Here is a 26,420-nt window from a genome sequence, read left to right on the forward strand (position 1 = left end):
GGAAGTATATTTGGAGTAATGCCAAACTAACCACCCAAATGAAAGGCGCTTCAGATGTTATGGAATGCAGGCAGACCAGCAAGTAGTATAAGCTAAGGTTATTATTACTTATTTCATTTATTAATCTCTTCCTATGAAGCGGATCAAAGCAATATTATATAACAGTTGCCAAAAAGAGTAATAGTTAAAACAATTACAAACAAAGTATAGATATTGGCTGGGATAAAAATATCCACTTAGAAGGCTTGTTGAACGATGAAAATGTTCAGCAGAGACCAAAAAGACAATAGAAATGATGCCTGCCTGATATATAAAGGGACCCCTGACCGTTAAGTCCAGTTGTGGACGACTCTGGGGTTGTGGCGCTCATCTTACTTTACTGGTCAAGGGAGCTGATGTTTGTCCGCAGACAGTTTTTCTGGGTCATGTGGCCAGCATGACTAAGCCGCTTCTGGCAAACCAGAGCAGCACACAGAAACGCCGTTTACCTTCCCGCTAGAAGAAGGTATGTGCTTTGGACTGCTAGTTTGGCAGGAGCTGGGAACGAGCAACAGGAGCTCACCCCATCGCGTGGATTCAAACCGCCGACCTTCTGATTGGCAAGCCCTAGGCTCTGTGGTTTAGACCACAGCTCCACCCTGATACAGTGGTACCTTGGGTTACAGACGCTTCGGGTTACAGACACTTCAGGTTACAGACTCCACTAACCCAGAAATAGTACCTTGGGTTAAGAACTATGCTTCAGGATGAGAACAGAAATCATGCAGAGGCGGTGCGGCAGCAGTGAGAGGCCCCATTAGCTAAAGTGGTACCTCAGGTTAAGAACAGTTTCAGGATAAGAACTGACCTCCAGAACGAATTAAGTTCTTAGCCCGAGGTACGACTGTATATAGCAAGTCAAAAAGGGTAGTTGTCACCACACTAAAAGCCCCATTCTGAAACTGTGAGGAATGAAGCTCCTGATAAGATGGTATTTGCAGGATGTTCTTTCCTGCAGAACACAGAGACCAATTGGGTATATGAGGGATGAGATTACCTTAATTTATGATTAGGTAAGGTTACATTAATGGTTTTAGTGCCACAGATGAACCCTGAAGAAGGACTTTGCTGGTAGATTGAAGAGTATTGCCATGAGACTGAATTGCATCAGAGCACTGCACTTGCTGCCCATTTACTCCAGGCCCAATTCAAGGTGCTGACTCCAGTGTATAAGACAAGAACTTGAAGTTGTGTCTCTCCCATGATCTGTCAGCCTGTGCCTTAATATTTTTAGGGGAGTTTCTGCTGGTGGTCTTGTCTATAAAAGTTCATTCAGTGGGGATTCAGAGTAGACTTTTCTTTTATATGTTGTGGGGACTTTTTCCTGGTGGCGATACAACTGTCCCTCATACAATTGGTCTTCAGATGTCACATGAAGACATATTTATTCCTCCAAATCTTTGGAGATTACTGAGCTGACTCCCGGTTGTTTCCTGCTGAATTATTTGCTGCTTTTAGTATTCCTTGTGATTTTTGGATATGTATCATAATCTAAATATTGATGGGTGGTTTAACAAACAAACAACATATGGAGGGGCACAGGTTAGCCAACCCTGTTCTAGACTCCTTTGTATAATTTCACCCTGAATTTTACCATGAGGCATTGCAATAGAAAATGGGAAATATAAAGGACATTCATCAGTGGAAAAGAATTTATATAGTATGTATACACATATTTGGATGCACTTTTAACTGGATGCTTAATTAGCAGATTTTCTTAACAGCTTTCTTAAAGCGGTTATGGTCTGTTGTGAAAATCCTTCTTAATCAGGATTTTATGCAACTGTGCAATGACCCAAGAGTCTCTTTCTGGTCAGTGTACAATTCTAGGAATGATATATACTTAACGCATTTAAAGTATTTTTCTCCATATAATTTATAAAGCAGTTTGCTCTTAATCAGAGTTATCTGAAAGCTGTGTTTTCAGCTGCACCATTCCAACCCAATATGCACAAGAGATATCTAATGCTCATATGGAATGTGATCACAAATCATTCTGCTCCCCTCCCCAGTTCTCCCACATAAAAGAGAATGAGACTGTTTCTGGTTGTGTGGAGCACTTTGTGTGCCCAGGCATCTAACTCCTGCAGGTCGTCAACCAGGTATGTTGCTGATGTCCTTTGCACAATAAAGCACACCTACCATCCCTAATAATATTACACTCAGCTCGTATACATTATATACGGTTAGACCCATAGATCAGAGACTACTTTCACTAAGAACAGTATAGTACACAGAACAGAACTGGAAAGAAATGCTGGGGAAATGCAACAGCAAGTATCTGGAGAAAAAAGATCTGGATCCCCCTTCCCTTCACATTTCTGCATTTATTGCATTAAAAATATAATATGTAATAATATGTAAAGAATTAATCTAGGAAACACACAACAACAACAGCAGCCAGATTGCACAAAAATACCTTACACCAGCATGCTGGCATTTGCTACTCGTTTCTCTGAGATTTATAGTGCTTCAGTATATATTACTTCATAATTCTTTTTTTTAAAAAAAACACACCACAGTTACTACTGCCATTTTAGTTAAACTATAGATGCCCTTGATCCAATGCCAACCCACTCTGTATTTTCCCACTGTAATTGATGCATTTCACGCTTTTATTTTATTTTTTCCATCAGTTTCTCAGAGCATGCTCTCTATGGAGCAGGCCATAATCAGAAATGTGGGGATTGGTATTTCAATAAGGAATCAATTAATAATGATTCTAGAGAAACAATAGTAAAATACAATTTAGTTTCTATGATGCCAGTTAAGGAATCAATGGGTCTAACCATTTGCACACTTTGTTTCTTTTCCTTGCTTTTATTATCAATTCCTATCAGAACAAAGAAACCAATGACAAATTTCATTTGTTTTCCCTGTACCTACTAACTTTCTAAAATACAAATATAAACAAGACTGAAGCAAAACAAGAGCTTCAGTCAGAAATCAATGCTGCATCTTGGAAATTCCATTCAGGAAACACAAGACTTGTTACCGTTATGCTACCTGTGAACTGTTACTGTAAGACTTAGAAAACAGATGAGGAGCTGATGAAAAGGTGGAAACAGGCTGGGTTTATGTGCCCAGGAGTGGACTGGAGTGAAGCCCCAGGGCGGAGCCAGTACTGCAGCCTGCCCACAAGTGGCAATTTGAGGGCAAGCTACAATCCCAGCTGGCTGGGATGAAGACCAAACAGGGTTGTGCCAGCCTGGGCCCTCACTGGAGCCAAGGGGATGGGGAGTTCCTGTCCTGCACTGTTGTGTTGCCTGACTACATATGATAAGCAGACCTGTAAGACTTTGAAAATAGATAAGCAGGAAGCACAGCTTATCAAATGCTGTAACCCTAATGCTGTCTCATATTGTGCTTTATTTTTTATTTTAAAAAGGAACAAATAATTATCATGAAATAAACTTTGACGTGGCATGCAAAACCCCCCCAGTAAAAGTGCTATGATACTTTAAAATCAAAGGAATGCAGATTTTTTTTTTAAAAAAAAAAGAAAATTAAACCCTGCTTTCTAACTTTAATGATAAGCAAGCTGCTGCCATAAAGCTTTGTGCTATGATGCTAATTTCTTTATTGGCTCACAGAGGGAATAGGTCTGCAAGAGCAAAAACACACATTCTGCCTTGCTTCATTAAAGGGAAAAGCAAAAGACGTCGGCTTAGTTTATATTCACAATGTGCTGAAAAGTTGATGGCAGCATGCTGAAAGAACCAAGTGCCACTTTCCACCATTCCCAGTGGTAAAAACAAAAGAATGTTCTCTCATCTGTACTGACGTTTCTTTGGTTTTATGAGAATTACAATCATCAATGGCAGTTACTCCTTTTGTATTTGCACAAACTGAATTTGCAAAAATAACATCATTTCTCTCCTTGTGGGAGATTCCAAGCCATTTGAGATCAGTATTTTGATGCTGAACCACTTTTGTGATCAATAAATCACTAGCTTGTAAAGAAAGAGAATTAAGTAAAATGTTATTACTAAACTAGTAAGATACTTATTTTCTCTCCCTCCCCACTTTAATGCAGCTTTCTGGATAAAATATGAGACTATAATTTCTATACTTTTAATTAATTTTATATACAGGCAGCCCCCCGTTTACGAAGGGGTTATGTCCCAAGGCACAGTGCACGTTGGTCGTGTATAACTGAAACCCATTGAAAAAGACTGCAGACACCTGCTCCACCCTGATAGTGACATTTCACTGACATCTTTATGATGTTTCCCAGTCACTTCCGGGTCCACATATTGAACACACTTAAACAGGGGGCTGCCTGTATTCCAATATCCTTCACATATTAAAAAAAATGTATGAATAGCACTTTGGAATGGACCTATCACTATCATGCTAATGGTGTTATCGTTTTCAGTAGGATGGTAAATTGGGACCATGTTCAAGATATTTGGTGGACCTTTTGGAGAAAATTAAAATGTATGCAGCTGAAATTCTAGCTACATATATTATTCACTAACAACTTTGCTATTTAACATATACCTAAAGAAAACATAATCACCTTCTTTGTGGCTTTGACTTAGAACTCATATAAAATTGAACACATATTCTAAAGTTACCAGTGCTTGTATATTTCAAATTTTTGTATTAAGAAATGAATCAATGTTTAATTATATGAAAAAATACCTCTATTAACTCCTGTAATTTGATGAAGAATAACTACCTCAAAATGCCTACATGCTGTCCTTCTTTGCTGTGCATAAATAACATGACTTGTTCTTTGTAAGTTGATTGAGCTACTCTGCACTGGACTGCTAATGCATCAATATAGAATAAAGATATAATGGGATTAGGAGAAAAGCAATAAACCTGCATCTTGAATGGCAGTTTTTCAAAATTATGGTTCCCTGTTACCAATACAGCAAACCTAGTGCCTTTTGATTTACATAGTTTCTTAGAGTACTATGAAAATCTTATAGGATTTAGGATACTATGAGTCTTATAGGATAGGATTGAAACAGGAATGAAAAGAAACAACTTGTTCGTTTGCTTGTTTGAAAACCCAAAGGGGAAAAAATAGTCTTGATGAAAGAAAAACATGTGACATGACAATTGCCATTACAAATTAAACACTGGGATCACATAAAACCTCATCCAAGCTGCTGTGGGGCTGGGGTGGGGAGGACAAGTACAGACGGTCTCTTGCACATCAGCTGCCACTGAGCAGTTCACATCATGAAAAACCAGCTGCATGTCCTGCATCTGGAGCAACCTATTATAGGGAGAATGCTGTAAATCAGTCTGTCTACACATGCAATAGTTGCTTTAATCTGGCAGGGATTTTTGCAACCGCACAATACATTTTTCAGCCACAGTGATTATTGGAATCATTGCTAAATTGCTGGGGACAGCCTAGATCACACATTGTGGCTTTAAATTATAAACAATATGAGATGGGATTCACCTAAAGAATTGCATCAGTGCAATTCTGCCTATCCTCCATACCACAGTCCCAATCCACAACTGCACTCAAGCCCAAATGGCATGGTCAGCGTCACATGTAGTAAGACTCTTACAAGGGCATTATTCATTTTCATCCTACGATTCCTATTAATATATCAGACCACAATGTAAATCTAATTGTAAAATGTCTCTTTTGCTTCTTATCCCACATTAGCAACACTCAGGTATGTACATAAAGAACCTGAGAAGCTCAGTTACATTTTTGGTGTAAAGAGTGATAAGTTATAGGAGAATGTTTTTTCAAATATATTCAGTTAGTAGCAGAAATGATTGAATTATACTGAGATAGGACGCAGGTGGCGCTGTGGGTAAAACCTCAGCGCCTAGGACTTGCCGATCACATGGTCGGTGGTTCGAATCCCCACGGTGGGGTGCGCTCCCGGCGCTCGGTCCCAGCGCCTGCCAACCTAGCAGTTCGAAAGCACCCCCGGGTGCAAGTAGATAAATAGGGACCGCTTACTAGCGGGAAGGTAAACGGTGTTCCGTGTGCTGTGCTGGCTCGCCAGATGCAGCTTGTCACGCTGGCCACATGACCCAGAAGTGTCTGTGGACAGCGCTGGCTCCCGGCCTATAGAGTGAGATGAGCGCACAACCCTAGAGTCTGGCAAGACTGGCCCAAACGGGCAGGGGTACCTTTACCTTTATACTGAGATAGTGACAATACCAGGATCAGCCCTTAACCTTCATGCTAGGTCCTGATGAGGATAAAGTTGATTGAGAATTTGTGTTTACAACTCTACAGCATCTCCATAAAACCATACATGATGCCTGTGGAAATAATGCCACCGTCTAGCCCATCAAATGTCAAATAAATAAACAACTATCTGACGTTTAGAAGACATCTGAAGGCAGCCCTGTTTAGGGAAGTTTTTAATGACTGATGTTTTAATGTATTTTTAATCTTTTGTTGGAAGCAGCCCAGAGTGGGTGGGGAAACCCAGCCAGATGGGTGGGGTATAAATAATAAATTTATAATAATTATTATTATTATTATTATTATTATTATTATTTAACAAAGATTTTTTTGCTGACTTTTATTTTTTAAAATGATAAAGATTCAACTTTGCAAGTTTACTTACAAGTAGTTCTACTGACCTCAGTGAGTGTGCTTCATCTGAGCTCTACAAGAGAATATCACCCAGATCATTTGCAAATTTCTATATACATACAACTTCAATATGCAGCTGGTGTCTGGAAATGCATGATTTCAGTCTCAATAGTTAGCTGAATACTCTGGATTTTTCATTCAAGAATTAAAAGTATGATGCTATATTTTTTTCAATAAAATAATAATGTACAGACCAATTCCGCAAATCATTTTCATGTGTGGCTCTGAGATTTTCTTCTTTTTAAGAAGCTCCCTACTTTTTCTTTGACTTCCAATAGTGAGCGCCCAACTCCCACCAGAGTTTATCTCTACAGTTAAAATATCTCTGTTATTTTGTCTCCAGCAATACCGTGTAATACCTTCACTCACGGAAACTGGTGCTTGACACTACAGGGTATAAAATAACATAGAAAACACATTGTTGGAACATTAACAGTTGGCTAGTGCAGTAAATACACTTCAGGAAAGCAAACTCAGCTCTGTCCTTTTAGCAGTTAGATCAGCAGCTTGATCAATCCTATTTCATTTTTCTTTTCTTTCTGGGGCTTCATAAAAGTTCGAGAATTGATAGAAAAATCAATATAGCCCATGTAGACATAGGAAAGAAATACTCTAAGTCGGGAAGTTATTTACAAATATCTGCAGGATGCAGCTCTTTGAAGTCCTGCATGACACAGCTGAGAGGAACACAGCTGAGAAGTACACTGGTTGCCTTTTAAAGTGGCCCAGAGAAGGAATAAGATTGCATGTTTTGCACATAAATAAATGGAAAGGGAAAAAATGGCAACATTGTGTGGCATTTTCTAGTCATGACTAGAGGCGCGAAGTTAAGTGACAGATTGAAATTGTGTTTTATCTGTTCCTAGATTATACAACAAGCAACTGTTGATTCTCAATAAAGCCTGAATATAATTAATTATGTTTTTACCCTACCAGCAGATAGAAAAAAATTGTCACCCAAGTAGATGCAAGAGACAAAAAATGAAGCACACTTTAAAATTCCACTAAATTATTGATACTTAGGCTGTAATCCTAGACATATTTATTTGAGATTAAGTTCTATTCAACACAATGTGAATTATTTCTGAGTAAACTTGCACAGGAATGTGCTACTAAGACCTATTAGTGCGCAGTTACCAACCAATGGGATCACCACAGCATCAACAGCCTTACTATGCATGGAGGCCAGAGCGGGGGGAGAGGCAGACGATTGCTGCACTAGCGAACAAGAAAATTGTGGTCATTTTGATTCTAAGACACTGTAACGCCATTATTGTTGCTTCCTGCACCCCGGCCCCGGCGACGTCGGACTACCTGGCTGGCAAAGCCACAGTTTCTTTTACTAAACTCAGGTGTGCCTGGAAAGACTGCTTGGCAATTATGGTATTATTTCATTATAATTTTGTTTCAACATAGATTTAGGCAAATGTCATATGTTCTCTCGTACAAAAGAAAATGCAGTATTGATCACATTGGATGAAGACATTTAAATCTCTATTGTAGAAACTTTGTTGATTAAGCAGAAGGTGGCATTTGTATTCTTTATCTAGTCATGTCCTTTTTCTCACTTTCTTATAGATTGGAGTGAAAGGGCTAGAAATAACTACAGAAATATGACACCCTCTCCTCCCCAGCACTTTTTCAGAATTGCTTGCTTTTGTCAGAGGTAGCACATTTCCCCCTTTGTTATCTTCAAATTTTATCCCATCTCTTGCGGAAATTGTTTCTGCTTTCTTAAAGCTATTATTGTAATTACTTTAAGGAAATCAGTAAGAAAAAAAGAAATCTTTGACACAAAGAGTATTCTAATGGGACAAAACTATCCAGCAGTGCTGGAAAGCAACACAATGTTCTACTGGGCATAGATTTGTTGATTACTGACTTAGCTATAACAGTAGATGAAATGCAAGCAATATTCTTGATCGGCTGCAACTCTTTCCCCCTTCCCTAATACTCTCCACCCCTTCTGCTCCCTGGGCCTGGAAAAAGCAGAATGTTTGTATGATGCCTAAAAGGGCAAATGTTTTAAAGTGATCTTATCAAAACAATATCTACTGCTTTACACAGTAAGGTTAGTAGTGAATACCAATAATCACAATCTAATGTACAATATTATTATTTTGTCATTCCAAGGAATAGGGTCCAAAATGAAAGCACTTTTGCCGCAGAAATATCCAGTTGAATAAAATATAATACCAAATATTACATGTATTTGAGTGTGTGCTGTTTTAAAAAATATCATACATGAGAGTAAAGCTCAGTTTAACTCTTCATTGAAAAGTGGAATCAAACACACAGCAGCAGCCCTGAAGAACATTAACAAGACTTCTATGTAAAGTCTTCTACAACTCTGTATTCCAAGAGTCCTCAACCATGGGTGCTTCATAACCCCTTCATTTTTTTAGTGAAAAATCAATGTTTTTAGCCTTATGATTCTTGACGTAATGCACATAAAGCTGCTAAGGGTCACACTGACTCAAACAAATGCTATTTAAAGTAATTAGTTACTTGTCATGTCTACAGATGTTTAGCTCCGAATCTGTACTGTTTATTTCATGTGGGAAAGAAACATAGAAGGTAAAATACCCACCCCACCCTAATATTTTGTATATTTTATAGTAGGCAAATCACCCACTTTCCTTAATATCACCAAAAATGGTATCAGGAGTCAACAGTATCCCACAGGTTTGCAAAACATATTTACAAACCTAACTGGTTTAAATGTGTTCTCTCATTGTTTAAATTTTTATTTGGATCCAGCAAAACTATTTTTTCATCATAGCTATCACATTGCATGAAGCTTATTAATCTGGCTTGGGTTTACTGAGTTCCAAATTTAAGGCGCAATAATTTGCAAGCCAATAGCTCCCACACCTCAGCAAGATACCAGACTTAAGGGCTATTCTTAGTCATGAACCTTTAGGTGGCCCTTTTTCTCTGTTCATAGTAATTTGTTGCTGAGGGATGCCCTCATCACTTCTGGGGCACAATGTCACTTGCCTCCTCGAAAAAATTCAATACCATCATCAGATGTGATGATCAGCTTCAACACTGAAGTACCACTGCGGGACAAATTTGCTGCTCTGTAAGATCTATGGGATATGTTTACCTGCACTCCTGCACAATCATACTTGCCATGTGAAAATAAATGCCATTCACATGAGATGTCCAATGAAGCAGCATATTTATGATTGAAATCTAGGCCCAGTGGAGGTTAACAAAGCAACAATACATTTAATGGGGCTCTGTATATATAAAAATTGGGCAGTGGATGATCTAAGCAAAAACGCAACCTCTGGTTTTCACATGGAAATCATCAAACAAATCACAGAAAATAACAAACAAACCCCAAACTCTCATGGTAAAATTTTAGCATGTAATATGTTCAAGAATTCACTTTGTATTGGCATATTTCTTTTTGTTGTTGCTCAGTTGTAATTTCTGTTCTATGGTTTCATTATAACCTTATCCGATGATTGTAAATCACTTCATAAGTACACCACAGACCTTCATTAACACTGCAGGGAGCTGTTTTTCTCTGTGAGTTAGCAGGTGCAGGAATGGGATAGTGGTTGCAATATGCCATATAGAAAGATCTCTGGGATCTACTTCATTGACATAAGGCCACCACCTACTGTGGCTGTTTAAGTGAAGATCAGTGGCAATGAGCACATTTTTAAAATGGTGCATAAGGTTTTTGCATTACCACTTTTCTAGTTATATTCACTTAACCTCTTAAGATTGAAAACGCATCATTTTCAACATATATATTATTATTACTGCACTGCGTGTTCTTCAGTAGTTCTACAGTACTGTTTTTACCTGTAGTGAGCATCCACGTCTAGAATAGGTGAGAGTTTGTGTCAAAAATTAACTCCTGTATTTCAGAATTCTCCTACCCTTTACACTCGAATTAATCTGGCAGTTGGGGTAATAATACTGGGGATAGTAGGGGCTGGGGCTTTAATTTTGTTGAGAACACTTCTGCAGCTGCATTCTGGACACCAGGACCCCCCCCCCCCCAAGTAAACTACATTCCCTGAGGGAATCTAGGACAGCATTCCTCAAGGTCCTCCTTGCTGTGAAGCCCAGTGTTAGCACCACCACTGTCAAGGAAAGTTTTGGAAACATGGAAGAGGGTGATTTGGGGGGGGGGGGCAGGATATGGAATCACATTTTTTCATCAGCTTGGAAAAATTATGGGGAAGTCTACTTCTATGTACATGAAGCTCCTGGCAGGATTGAAGTAAAAAGAAAAAATGAAGATGCTCAAATTCCTTTGTTGAAAAAAATAGAAAAAATAGAAAAAAATAGAAACCGAAGGATAAAAGTTAATTTTGTAAACATTTTAAGATTCTGTAAGCTCCAATCCTAAAGCATAATAAGGCCACATTATTCTCAGTATATTTTCTATTCACCAATAATAAGGCTACAGTTTTTATACGACTCGTAAGTCCTACAAAGTTTGAGAGGAGTGCTTATGCGTCAATAATAAGGCTACAGTTTTTATACGACTCGTAAGTCCTACAAAGTTTGAGAGGAGTGCTTATGCGTCAATATTTTACACTGGAAAAACAAAGTTCAAATCTGTAGACAATGCTTTGGAAATTATTTGCAGGAAAGACTGTGACAATGTACATTGACAGTACTTCAAAAGTGGCTGTTTTTTCCTCTCACTTGTGATAAACAAGGTAAAATGCTTTCTTCATAGTTTAGCCTTTATAGTTGGAACTATTAACCAGTAGGCATAAAGTGTTATCTAGAACAAATCATATCCGAGCAATCTAAATACATTCATCTTGTTGGGTGCACAGTAACATCAAACTAAGATTGCAGTCCTATACACACTTACCTGAGGGTAAGTCTCACTGAATTAATTCGGACTTACTTCTGAGTAGATATGCATAGGACTGCACTGTAAGACACTTAGGTTACAAAAATACATGAAGACGTTTTTAAGAATAAAGACGTTAACACAAAGTTAGTGGAGTAAGGTAAACCTTTTTGGAACAATTATTAATTAGATACAACATTCATATAAACCGAAATTAGTCTTGAAATTTACCCCATAAATGAAATTTACCCCATAAATGAACCACATTAAAAAGGGATGCTGCTGCTGTTGCTGCTGTAGAAATGCATAACACCAAAACAAAAACAAAAACAGAAAACCAGCCTGCATCTGCTTGGGAATATTGATTCAATGTTTATAAACTGTGTTAGAAGTATGCTATAGCAGTACGCTAGCATCACCTTTAAATATGTGCAGGATATGTATATATATATTTTAAAGGTCATTTCTCTTTCTAATTTAAGTGTGTGTCCCAAAAGGTTTAGCTACCCAAAGAGACTTAAAAAAAAGACACTTAACAAAAATAAAATAAAATTCTGACAAACACATCCAAATAACTTTGGTTTAAAACAAAAACAAGTCACTGGTAATAGGGCTGTCCTTTTAGAGTCTCCAGTTGCCATCATAATTTCAATTATAATTTGTCCTTTTTAAAAATGTTTCATTCACCCACCAAAGAAACGTTAAAAAAAAGAAATATTGAATATCTGCTTGTTTTTAATTCTCCTGGACATTTTGAAAAGAATTCGTTATCCAAATAAATGGCACAGGGGGAAAAAAACAACAGGCACACATTCTTGAGGTTTTTCTTCCAGGTTTACAAATAATGATGTGCTCAGTCTTGTATTACTTTTGTACACAACATAAGTAAATTCTCAGCAGCTATCTGGGTTTTCCATGCACAACATACATCTTGAATGGATAAATTAAGTAACTTAGGTTTAAAATTCAAAATGGTCAAAAACATCTGAAGCGATATATGTTTGTTATTACTTTCCAGGCTGACATATCACAGTGGAGATGCAATTGTGTTAGTCATGGCACTCGGCATGATTCCAAAGCTGTGCTGAGTAGCATGCTGTTTGGAAAGGGTATACCAGCATGCTGTAGCATTGGCTCGGCCCTCCCATGCTGTGTCAGTCTATAGGCAAACACCATGACCACTGTCACAGAACAACGCATGAAAATGCTAGGGAGCTATTTCTGTAACAACGGGAAGCCAGTTCCCCCTCAACTTGACCCCTGCTCTTGATGGGTATTGTGGTGATGTGTTTTGAATGGAATATTTAATAAGCAGGAAGCATCAGGTCAGGAAGTGGAAAAAGAAGGACATTTGTTGAAATACACACACAAACTAAAATTTAGTTGAAAATCTCATCTTGTAGGTAATACCCACATAGAATAAATAGTATATCGTTTAGTGGAAACCTAGTTTACATCAGTACACAATTTAACTTAGTACTGACTTGAAACAGATTTTCCTGCTTGGGGTTTCAGAAATGAAGCTAGTGATGCTTGTTTGTTTATAAAAACTTAAAACCTAAATATTTTTCAATGGAAACTGATGACTGCTACAGTTATAAAACTGCAGTTATAAAATTAATTATTTATAAAATATAAAACAACCCACATCTCAACCAAATCATAAATACAAATGTCAGCATAAAAAACAAAGACCACAATAACACTAAAAATTGGAAGCATAAGAGTCCATAAAGGGACAGCCCTTTGCCATACACAATAGTAACTATGTTTCTACAAGTTATGAAAAGAAAGCAATATGTGCCTGTTTCGGTGGCTGTCGTTTGCCTACCAATGGTGCAGTGCTCCCCATTCCAGCCCTCTCGGCATTCACATTTCCCATCTTTACAAGTTCCATGCTCTGTGCAGCGGGGATGGCAGACACGTTGGTCACAGGCTACCCCCGTCCAGCCCTCTTCACAGCGACATGCTCCGCCAATGCAGACACCATGGGTGCCACAGTCTACAGAGCACACTTCTGGGAGGAGAAAAAAGAGGAATTCGGTTATTGCCAAACATTGTCATGGATACTGGCAGCATCTTGGATTTACGGATTTGCACTATCATCGGCAAGATATACAGACATCTGAGTAAACCAGGCTAGCTTCAAGATTCACCCCAATTAATACCTAAGAAAATGAGTACATTTTTAAATCACCAATTTGTTGGATGTACTCTGAACTGCCACATCTAGATGCCAGGATGCTTCTTCATGACCATGCTACAAAATACAGCCTCCCAAAATGAAATAAATTGGAAGTGTAAGTCTTTTGTATTTTGACCTTATGTATCAGCAATATATGCCAGCTACATTATCATTCAGATACCTTTTGAGGAGTGAGAGTAAGAGTAAGTCAGATAGAATCATGTTAGTTACCAAGGATCATATGGATACGTGAGGAGGGGACAATCAACATTTCCCCTTAAAATATAAAGTGAGAATGGTGGGGCAAGAACTAAATTTCAAAATTACATTGTATTACTCTATTCCTTGAAAAAAATAGAATTAAAAAATATGTGTCATATACTATACCTTCATGTAGCAGACTCATCAGAATCATTAAGAGAGCTTCAATATAGGTGTCTGAACTTACCTTAGAAGTGTAGCAGTCACTGTAACAGTTGAGTTACTGAGCTGAATCACTGAATGAGTAGTCAAGGACCATTGACTATCAAGATTTCAAAAGGCTAAAATAAATTGCACAAATTAAATGTTTTTCTTACCAACGGAGCAGTCTGGTCCCATCCAGTTGGGATCACAGTTACAGAGGCCTGTGTCAGAGAGGTATGTGCCATGCCCACTACACTGGTCTGGGCACTGGGCACGTGGAAGTTCACAATTTAAGCCTCCCCAGCCTGGGCTGCAGAGACACTCTCCATTTACACAGATACCATGGTTGGAGCAGGAAGGATCCAAGCAATCAACTAAACACACACAAAAAAACAAAAACAAAACAAACACTCTGTGAAAAAGGTCAGCGCAAAGAATGTACAGTCTGAATTGACACCATTTGATGGATCTGTGCTCAGCAGGTTCCGCCTTGCTGCAATGAACTAGAGCAAACACGTGCAGTTGTTCTTTAGGCTATCTATTTTGGGAATCTGAAAATATAAAAAGGTCACTCTGCTTGCTCTGGAAGAGATTCCAAAAGCTGAATCTAGCCAGAAAAACAAAGGAAGGGGAGATCATCAAAACAAAGTTGCAGGCAGGGCTAATTTGAAAACACACCATAATATTCCAAACATTGGGATACCTAAGTGGCTTATATTCAGTTCTAATTCTGCAGATGTTCCAACAGCACAAACCTGTACATAGCAATTTCTGTAACTGAGAGTCATTAAGAATCTAATCCTTTGTGTTTTTCTGCAGAATCTCTCAAAATAATTACCCCTCTAATTTACAAAAGCTTTATCCTGTTGAGAAGAGATGGAAAGGCTACAATAGAGATGGAAAGGCTCTCTCTCTTTCTGTTACCTGATTTAAGCTGTCAATCTGAATGCTTAAGTCAGCATAAACCAGGTTGTCAACATCCATATTGATAGACACACATGTTTTTCCCCCAGCTCTGCAAATGACTCCAGTGTACCATACATTCACACCAGCGCTGTTAAGTTCAAGTGGGAGAGGGGCAGATTTGGTGGGAAGAATAGTACTGAACAATCCCACTAAATGTGCTGATCAGGAAAACATCAGATCCCCGATGAACATGCCAAACAAGAGCACAACTTTTGAACAACTTATGACAATTGCCTGTTTCCACACAAGCATCTGTATTTGAAAGTGTGAGCTATTTTATCCCAGCAGCTATTTTACCTGTGATGGGGTTTGGAGTCCCCTTTTCCTTAATTTCTCCTGAGTCCTGCCACTCTGCACTGAGTAGTTCTGCGAGATATAAATGCCACCTTGCCAAGCCCCCATCAGCATTACTGATATGAAAGTTTGCTAAACAGCCAAAACACACATCCTTAAGTTCTGTACTTTGAATCATTCTGTGTGGCTGTTGAACAGTGGTAGTATCGGGGGTGGGTGAGTGGGATGGGATCCAGGAAGGGACACATAAGGGCACAAAATGCATTTCTTGGTGGGGTAAAGCTTTCCCCCCAAAATAAATATTAGCATGGAACTGGAAGGCCTTTCCATCTACACTGCTGAGAGAAGCTGCACCACATTACTCCTTTAACTGCCATTTAACCCCACACATTTCATCATGCTACAGCAGATATGATGGGACTTCAGAGTTTCTTCATTGATTCGTCTGAGGGAACCAATCACTTTTGGCTCCTCTTCTTAAACTTTTTACATTCCAGCTGGATATTACAAGAAATTTGTAATTAAGAACTAGTGCTTGACTTGGCTTCCTTCTACCTTCCAAATTGTTGCATGCACAGAACAGGGCCCGCTCACACAATGGATCCTTTCTCCCTTCTTCCCCAACAAAGCCCTTACTCCCAAAACTGCTCTGCTGGGTTGGGGGGACCACAAGAACAGATTTAGAATGTACAGGGCACTTGCACTACTTTGAATCCCACTCAAAACGTCTAGGAAATTTTAGCATACTTGGGTCTCAAGGATTTCAATACAGTGCCTGCTACTGCTGCTACTGCAGGACATACAAACCCTCTTGGGACTGTGTGACCTGCTGCCACCACCGCCACTGCGGGGCTGTTTGGGTTTTGTCCAGCTCTGGTACCCTCCATCACTCCCACAGGGCCTATCAGGCCATTCTGCACCTCCACTTGCGCCTTTAGCACTCAGAAAATGACAGGTGCCAGTTGCCATGCCAGATCTCTACTCCTCTAGGTCTGCCACGTCCAGCATGAAAGCTAATTAGCATGCCCTTCTGGTCTTGAGTGAGGACTTGACTGCCCTTTAGTTTGATGTTTTTGTCATGTTGCTGCATAATTGGTTCAGTAAGTTGAGACCCAGCTAGGTAGGATTTTAAACAGGTGGTAAGCAGGAGCTCAGAAAATTTTGTATAAAGTCTGGCAACTGATTATGAAAGGGATGAGTTTAGAGGTTGATCAGGTCAAGGTATATATGATTAGTTGTAGAACTGATCAATAGGGGAGGGATAAAGTAAGAATTAATTAAATAGTAAAGGGGAAATCAGCTATGAATTAATTAGCAAGGGAATATAACATATACGGATGCTGAGGGGAAGGTGATGCCTCATAGAAAGATCAGCAACAATGTACAGGGGCAGGGGTAAATCCCAGACAAACAGAGTTCTGAATTAAGAGAGGAAAATGGTAACTTTACCCTAAGTCTCTAATCACACACACATTCCTCACTGCATCCAAATTCTCTGCACTTGAACACATATACAGAACCAGAATTAGAAGGCCACAAGGGAACCATCAAATCAGATCCCTTTCAAGAGAGACAGGAAAAATGAACTGGCTCTCCAAGGGAAGGATAACTCTAAAGATCATTTTGGAGTAACGATGCTTTTCCTGCCTTCGAGTGATTGGAGGATGACAACCCATTTGGTGATGTCCTGTGCCCACACACAAAAACAGAAAACACTGCTACTTCCAAGGAGTATCACGAGTGTACTAACTTATAATTCTGTCAGTTTCTAATCTCTAGCTACATCTTCCCCAAATAATTATCATATTGTTTCTTTAAGCAGGGCCTCAAGAGCCACCTCTGTTTCGCCATGGGCCATGGTGTTTGAAGCATGGTTGATGATGGTGAGAAGGAAAAAAAAATGTGAGAAGGGTGCCAGGGCAGAAACAGACATACTAGCATGCAGAAAGTATCCCAGCCCAGGAGGAAGATACTTTTGCCATGGTGGCTAAAAACAATTCCTTTTAGAATGATTAAGGTTTTAAGCTCTCTTTGTCTTTCATAGAACATGCAAATGCTGAATATTTTCAGTTTAGAGCTACATCCATTCTAAGATAGTAGGAAGGAGGACATTTTCTCAACTGGAACTCACTGGAACTGAGTTCCGGCACCTCTCAGGTGAGCGCCATTGCCATTGTAAGAGAACAAGGAAGGCGTTCATAGTGAGTTCTGGCACCCCTTTTCCAATAAAATAAAATAAAATAAAAATAGCACTGGTCTGAAGTGATCATTTTTCTTTCAATTGTACATCATCCTCTAGATTGCATGAAAGAGCATACTGTACAACTGCATACAAAGAATTAATGAAATGAAATCAAGAGTTTAGACTATATACTATCCACCCAATATAGCAGCTGTCCCATGAAAGAGAGAGAGAAAGAAAGAAAGAAAGAAAGAAAGAAAGAAAGAAAGACTAGAGGCCACAATCGATAAACTGTTGAAGCTAACGGGACTTCATCAGTATAGAACTGCAAGTAATGTGGCTTAAAGGGCTCATGGATCTTCATCATAGATTTATTTAGTATGACTAGTTTAACAATCCATTTTGGCCACTAACAACCATCCCATTTCCTTCCATCTGCTCACAAGCTGGTTTTCATCTTTTCATCATTTATTTTACCTTTTTCAGAAATAAGACAAACTGATCTATAATTCCCGACCCTTGCATTTCTCTCTAGCTTTCCTTCACCTGACTTCCAGGAGCCCTCAAAGATAATTGCTAATAGCTTTGCAATTTCTTCAGCTAATTCCCTCAGCACCCAAACGTATACTTCATCAGACCATGTTGATTTAAATTTATTAAAATATGATCTATTCATTTCCTGCCCCGACCTGTATTTCTTCACTTTCTTGGTTATCTTCATCTGATTAATTTGTCTCTTTCAGTGAAAACTGAAGCAGAGTAGGCACTGGAAAATTATGGTTTTTGTATGTGTCACTAGCTTGCCTTTTACACAGAGATGGCAACCCATGGTTTCTTTTCTTACTTTTAATGTACACAGCCGGGCTCACCAACTATGTCAATAGCCCTTGTTAATTTTAATTTGTTATGTGCCTTTACCACTATGGATTCACACTTGTGCCAGTCTTTAAATCTAAAAACAACAACACACCTTTAGTAGCACCTAAGTTTTGCTAAGAATAAAATACACAAATTCCAACCCTCATTTTCATCATCATCTGGCATTTTGCTTTATGAAAGAAAAAACTTGAGTTCTATGCACACCATACTTTTAAAGCACTTTCCCCACCTGCCCAAAGAAGCATGGGAACAATAGTTTACAGAGCACCTTTAACAAACTACAGTTCCCAGGATTCTTGGGGAGGGGGATGAATGGACATGCTTTAAATGTGTGGTATGTATTCAGCCTTGGTTGTTTAAAACAAAATTCTAAAGGTATTAATTTAGCATAAGGTGAGCCTATGCATGTTTACTCATAAGTAAGACTCACTGCCACTGGGACTTAATTACAGCAGTCATATAAATGTCTTCTCCAAAGATCTATGGGACTCAGTCCTAAATGTGTGTAGGATCGCATCCTTAATCCCACTGAGGTTATCAGGGACATAGTGCCAAAAGGTACCATATCAGGAGGTTCTCTAGCATTGTCAAAGTGCAAGAATACCAGCCAGAGGTTTGCCCCTTTAAGATTAATTTGTTTTATAGATTCCAAAGATGTACACATTTGCTGTGTAGGTAAGAAAATAAAACCATTTGAAAAAATACAATCTAAATAATCAATTACAGGCAGCATCTAGAGCAAATAAACAAGTAGCAGATGAACAAACACAAATGTAAGCAGCAGACCGACCAAGGATTTGCTGAAAAAGAGGTGTTTTCTTCATTGAACAACAGACCACTTGTGAAGACGCAAACAAATCATTTGGGGAAGGGTTGTCTCCTTTGAGTGTCACAACAGAAAAAGGCCCTCTAGGAGCGACTGTGCCTCAGAAGGTGGTGTGATGCACAGAAGGGCATCACCAGTTGATCACAGATTCATATGGAAAAGTGGGGGAGATGGTCCTTTAAATATCATGGTCCAAAGCTGATTTGTATAAGGCTTTAAACATATACCTCCTACTCTGAGTTGTACCTGGAAATAGACTACTAAGTAGTACTATTGATATAGCTGTAAAGTAATACTCGCCAAGAAACCAGCACCAGCCAGAACTCTTGCAGCAGCATTTACAACCAGCTGAGGTTAGACTGTGTTATCATAATCCAGTGTAGATGGAGCTAATTCAAATGTGTAACTATGAGCTGGTTGCTATACTAGCCTAAACTAAGCTAAAGCACTCCCAGACACAGCTGCCTCCTGGAATGCAAAAGGAGAGCTGTTCCCTTTAAATGTGAACAAACTTTGAAAGCAATGGAGAAGGAATTAAAAGCATTCACCTTTCAATTACCTTGAATGAGATGCAAGTAAGTCAGAGAGAAAGTATCAAAGTTGGTTAATGGATACAAGATCCCTTCCAGGTGACCTCTTTATTGATTGTTTGTCCTGATTTGTTCACAGGGAGGCTAGATGATGTTGGGTATTTAGCGAGCATTCATTCGGATTTGTTTGTGAGGAAGTCAGATGATGTTGCATCAAAGCAATTGTTATCCCACACTTTCATTGCATTTCCCCAGTCACTTTCCTTACTGCAAGAAGCCTGATCTTTGGGGGAAGTGGGTTTGCTGCGCAAGACCTGTGAATGAACTAGAATTGCACATCCTGAACACGGTGGTATGTTATTGAATCCCACCTGAAAATAGTGATGGTCTGGAAGCACCCCCCCCCCCCGTCTGCGTCACTTGAACAGAAAAGGCTCACTCCTACTAATCTGCACAGAATTAATTAAGCTAATCACTTTTCCCCATTGTATTAGGCCAGAAGTAGAGAACTTGTAGTCCTCCATATGTTGTTGGACTCTGGTACTCATCAACCCCAGCCAGCATGGCCAATGGTTATGGATGGTGGTTGTTGTAGTCCAGCAACATGTGGGGGGTTACAGGCTCACTGTTCCTGTACTAGGCAAATGTGTGTTACATATTCCTGGCTCCATAGCTAGTTCACATAAAATAGATACAAGGAATGTCTAGCAATAGTGATGTTACTGCTGCTTACTGGGACAGTGTAGGGGTGGGCAGAGCAGTGGTGCAGTTATGACTACAAAGGTACATCAATAGGAAACCTGGATTGGATTCACCAGTGCACCCAACCCGTCCTGAGACATCAACCTCCCCACCCAGTAAACTTCAGTTCATCACATAGCATTATCATGTGCATGACAGTCTAGCTGCAGAGTGATGTCAGCACTAGTTGCTACAGGCTCAGGGGGTGAGAAAGGGCCCTGAGTCACAGCCCATTTCTTTTTTAGAAGGATGTCCAATATTATTCAGAAAGGATTTGTGAATGGAGCCTATCATACTTAGACAGTGCATCTCAAAAGTTGTCTTAACAATATGAGACTTAGAATCTGCAACCCCTTAGAGCTCAGATCATTAGAACTCATTTAGTGATGAAGCCTCCATGGATTGACAAAAGGGGAGAGTGAATGTAATTTATTCCCACAAGGACAAAAAAGAAGGTCAAGGAGTTTCCCCGACAATGTGTTCTGTAAGCTCCTCTAGGGCCAAGAATTACACTTACAAAGTTAAATGCCATTGAAAAATGACTCAACCATGAAAGTGACAAGAAAAACACTGTTAACCTAACCTAATTTGTTAATTTCACTCACTTTCTACCCCAAATTGCATTGAATGAAGCCTGACAAGTTAGCTATTTTCATTTTTGTGTGCAGACTTAATAGAGCAACAGTGTTTATGCAGCAAAATTTGTAGATCACAAATATTGATTTTGGTGCCATGGCCATTTCAGGTAAATTGTTTGAACGATATGACTATGATGAATATCTGAAATAAAAAGCTAGCGGGGGGAAAATGCTGACCTACAGTATCCAATTCCATTTCCTAGCTGGAAAGTAGCATATGAATCAACCTTGATCATTCTTTCCAAAAGCACAAATCAATAGAGAAGATTTTTACCCTTTAATAAAAATTCAGGTATGTTTATGTGTTTTGTTACTGTGTTAATTCCTGAAATGCAACGCAACAAGATTTTAAAACTGTTGAGGAACTGCCTAACTATTCATTATCTACACTACTATAGGGGTGGGGAAGCTGTGTCCCCCCCAGATGTTGTTGGACTCCACCTCCCATCAGTCCTGGCCAGCAAGGTCAATAGTCAGGGGTTATGGGAGTTGTAGTCCAGCAACATCTCAAGGGCCAGAGGTTAATCCTGTACTATTGTATTCAGAAACCTTTGAAGAACTGTGCATAATGTTTGTAAAACGAAAGTGTTTAAAAGAACATGTGCCAATACTATGGAAATCTGTTTTTTCAAATGAGGCGTGCAAAAGGTTATTTTAACCTTTCTCGTCATGTTATTTCACCTTCTATGCTTGTAGTTAAAACACATTGCTTTCTAAAATCGATTTATCTTTCAAATTTCTTATCCTTCCATGCTTTTGATGAAATTATTTGCACCCTTTTTCCTAACACAAAGGAAGGTCAGACTCTAGCAGTTACAAAGAGTTTTTAAAAAGAACAGGATTTCATTAATGTTCAAGTGTTTATGGGAAATGTAAAGGAACTGCAGTACAAAGGTGATCTGCCTGTAGCTGATAGTATTCCTTTCCCGTACTCTGATAACTTGAAGATGAAAACTAGTTTGAGGGAAAGGCAACACAGGTTCTGACTACTATGACTTGTAAAGGACAGTTGAAATGGAATAACAACATGTCACGAGTATGTACATGTATAGACATTAACAGTAATAATTGACTATGGACTATAAACATTAATGTGTTATACAGCATAAACATTTCCTAGGTTTAATTTTGAAAATCTATTATAGCATTTCTTTCAAAGGAAAATGTGCTCATCTTGTAAGTAGTTCTTAAGTAGATGAATGAGCCCTTGTAATTATGTCGGATACAAAAAGCTGCAGTGTACATTCTGAAAGCCAGCATTACTATATGCATGCATGGCTACTGTACATATAATGCCAGGTATTTGTAAGCACTTTATGCAATAATGTAGTGATCATCAATCACTGCCCCTGCCTCTGTCGCTCTCTCTCTCCTCTCTCTCTCTCTCTCTCTCTCTCTCTCTCTCTCACACACACACACACACACACACAGAGAGAGAGAGAGAGAGAGAGAGAGAGAGACATAGAAATAATACACTTTTATTAAAGGCTTAGGTAATATTAATAGCTTTCACTTCAGTAAGCTTTAGATCAGATAGTAGGGGAATTCACACTGCTCACAAGATTTGGTCCAGCCCCCACTTCTGTGCTTTGAACAAGAGCAAAATTCAATCCAAAGTGCTTTGGAAGCTGTCCAATTCAGCTTGGAGTTTGAATCTTGACTTGGAAAATGAAACTCATGCCTTCTGCATCATGAAAAAATTCTTTTGACAGAAATGGATGAAATGTGCAAGCAAAGTAGCCCCCCCCCCACTTCTGAGTGGATAATGCCTGCCAAACTACAGATAAAAATGTTTACAGATTTTTGTGCTGAGCATCTTTAATTCCTCCCACCCCCCCAAAAAAGGATTATATTATTGGCAGAACTGGATGGAAATGGCTTGCATGGTAGCACCTTTGGAAAGATGAACACACATGTTTTGGGCAATGAAAGAGTTAAGCAAGAAACTACAATCAAAAGGTCCAGAGATATTAGTGTTGTGCACCTTTAAAGTGGATTTTAAAGTGGGGGGGGGGGTGAGATAACTAAAAGGCATATGCTTCAATTCTTGTAGTTTTATGGACAGCAATGTTATTATTAAAACGTCATACATTGTAAAGGAAATGTCAGAACAGTGGAGCCAGAGACATATGATTAAAAAAATAACTTGAGCCTTGTGTTCTGCTCAGTTCACACCAAAACTCACAGAAACAAAGTGTAACACTGATTTGACAGGAGAGGATGTGTGGAAACATGACACAGAGACCATGTCCAGCAGTTTTCAATCAAGCACAACCAGCAGAACTAGCAAAGAGCACAGACAAGAGAACAAGGTGATACACATTGTTTCAACATCTCTTCCCCAAAGCGCAGTGCGTAGAGAGCTCTGGTAAAAGCATGCCATCTAATTAGAAGCTTAGATCTATCAGTTATGGGTATCCCCCTCTAACCATGGCATTTTATTTATATGGCAAATCTAACGAGAAATGTTTGAATTTTTGCAAATCCACTATTTGCAACATTTTAAAAACATCTGAACCTCTGAAGCACCACAAAAAGGTCCCCGCTTCACTTTGGAGATATTCTACCAGGACAATTAAGCCCCAAGCCCCAAATCTGTCTGTAGTAATTCCACTTTCATTTTTGATACAAGATTTGTCAGACCCTATTGCACGTCCCTATCAAACAGTTCCTCGGTACATTATCCATGGGGAAACACAATGTGATAAAACTGATGGAGACTAAATGGCCATTAAGGCATTAGCAGCATACATCTGAAGCCCACAACAAAATGTGGAAGCATATTCCATAAGAAGAGTGCTTCTGTGTACACCTCCAACCTACAACAGAGCCTTGTAATTCTGTTCAGGTTATTTATTTATTTTTATGAAACAAAATTTATATACTTCAAGAATAGTAAAATCTCTAAGCAGTTTACAATAAATATTAAAATTATCAATACGTGCACTTAAAAAATAAAAACAGAAAATTAAAATTAATACCAAAAACAAACACGTCAACAGTCATGTTTGGATACATTTGCTCAAACAAACATGCTGAAAAAAGCACAGCAAAGGCACCTGTCTGATATCAGTAGGCAGGGAGCTCCAAAATACAGGTACTGCTACACTGAAAGATTGATATTTTACAACCGCAAAACAAGTAATATGAGACAGATCAAAGTGGTCAAGTGGGCATATTTGGGGCAAGGTTGAGTTTCAGGAGTGGAGGGGATAAGGGATAAGGAACAGGCCTCACACACAAAAATCTTCTCCTACTATGAAATATAGTATTAGAGGGCTGGTAATCCAAACCTTATTATTTTACAGCTATACAGCAAGGGTGGGGCAGAATGCATTTATGGAGATGCAAAATGTATCCATCAACCATAATCCCCAGTTATCAGAGGCTTCAGAAACAGGGCTGGCTTTTCTGTGCAGCAGGGTAAAGCAACTTGGAAAGGAATTGGTGTATGAATTTTGCAGCAAGACTTTTCAATGTGTGTGGCTCTAGCCGTACAAGGGGTGCATGCCATTTGGGCTCTAGATGAGGCAGCAAAATGCCTCGAGCAAGCACTGTTCAGCACGTACATCCCTGTGTTCTTCTGCTCTCAGTTTTCTTTTCAATGGGTTATTTTCACCTGACACATGACAATCTTGTGTCTTAAACTGCTCTCAGCTACAGATTTACTCGATAGCCTTATTCACACATTATTCCAAACTGTGTGGAGTTAATGCATGGAGATGACGCCAGGGCTGCACACAGTGCTCCCACCTGCTGCATCATCTTCCCAAATGGAAAGATCTCAAAGCAGAGTCTAAGTGTATCCTCCTGCACTTAGAAGCCTCCCTGTGATCCGGAACCTACATGTGGCACACATACTGCCACAGCAGGACTCACTTTACCTTAGCAATTAAGGAAGTGCACTAAACAAGGAAGCTGCCTTTGCAAATGACTTTAGAAGAGGTTGAAGCAAATCAGCATGCTTCTACTATTCCTGCAATATGTGCTAATATAAAAGGAAGCTGGAGGTGTTTCAAATTACTTCTTACTTTCCCTTGAAAGGAGTGCTTCCTTTGCCTACAAGTATGTCCTGACACTGAATTCTAAATATGTAGGTAAAAATTTGACATACTCATCCCCCGAGGACAGGTATGCTCAAGAACAGAGAATGGTCCATACTGTCACATGCATTCCTTACATGATAATTTAGTAGGAACATAGCATTGGATGCTGATAGCATATATCTTCTACTGTACATGGAACCAGCTACTTTGCATGCTTCGACTGTAGCACCTTATTTTCTGGCAAAGAGGAGTATGCTTCTGAAAGCAGCAGTATTAAATGAAATCTCTCCATTTATGGCATGCAACACCTTACAAAAATTAACCATATACAAAAATCATTAAAAAGCTTCATTGTTGGCTATATATGGTCATGTTCGATTCCACTTCTCTTCTCTGCCCCCAACTCCTTCTGCAGAAAACTGCAGCTACTTAAATGTTCAATACAAAGTGCTTTTTAGAATTCATTAAATTGCCGTCCTTTCTGTGTACCATCTACTTTCCTTTAATTCAACGTGATTGCATGTAACAATAATAATTTACTCTACATGGGGTCACTAAGTGACATGGATACCTGTAGTCTTTCAAATCTGGTTCCTCTTTTTCTGAATTAATTATGACTGAAGTGTTTGCTTTTATGGGTTTCCAATTATGCCATTTTATATACCGTCTTTTTTATTTGTTTTGTTCTGCATTTTGCACTTTAAAAACGTTCAATAAATATAATCCATATTTCAAAAGAAAGAAAAGATGGATCTGGACTCTTCAACAAAAGAATCACTCAGATTTACCTATGGTATATACTATTCTGCAATTGGTAGAATGATTAGGACTCTAAGTACATGGAAGAAAAGAAGTATAAATAAAAGTTCTACCAGCCAATAACACAGGAGGTACTGAATTCCTGAGATTCTTGTCCAGTACTATTATTCTTATTGTAACCACAGCATTATGGCACATTTCTTTTTGTCCTCTCACCCCCTTTACTCAACAAAAGCTGCAAAAATATAGTTTGTATTGTAGCATTTACCTTCCTCACAGTTTTCGCCTTTGTAGCCAACAGAGCAGACGCAGTTCCCTTCAATGCAAGAACCGTGGCCCCCGCATGAAGGATCAATACATTGGCTTATTGGTACATCACACTCTGGCCCTTTCCAGCCACTGTAGCACAAACAGGCTCCTTTGGTGTATTGTCCATTGCCACTGCACAGAACTGGGCACGCAGCTGGAAAATTGAATTAGAGAAAAAAAGGTAACAGCATGTCA

The 26,420-nt window shown here is 39.0% G+C and overlaps 1 protein-coding gene across 24 annotated transcripts in view; it reads right to left on the bottom strand.

Moving 5' to 3' along the window:
- The window catches only part of TENM2 (teneurin transmembrane protein 2), a 753,140-nt gene that overhangs the window by 80,811 nt on the left and 645,909 nt on the right, over positions 1-26,420 (bottom strand). For 17 of the 24 annotated variants that reach the window (XM_083430660.1, XM_083430659.1, XM_083430641.1 and 14 more), the window contains 3 exons: positions 26,185-26,379; positions 14,229-14,429; positions 13,270-13,482 (listed from right to left, as the gene is read on the bottom strand). In XM_083430660.1, coding sequence (XP_083286786.1) covers positions 13,270-13,482; positions 14,229-14,429; positions 26,185-26,379 — 609 coding nt within the window. The remainder of the gene's footprint in view (positions 1-13,269; positions 13,483-14,228; positions 14,430-26,184; positions 26,380-26,420) is intronic. The other 7 variants (XM_083430657.1, XM_083430638.1, XM_083430658.1 and 4 more) reach the window with 1 other exon arrangement.

The sequence above is a fragment of the Podarcis tiliguerta genome (genome assembly GCF_965153285.1).
Source record: "Podarcis tiliguerta genome assembly, chromosome: 2".
In the NCBI taxonomy this organism is placed as follows: Eukaryota; Metazoa; Chordata; class Lepidosauria; order Squamata; family Lacertidae; genus Podarcis; species Podarcis tiliguerta.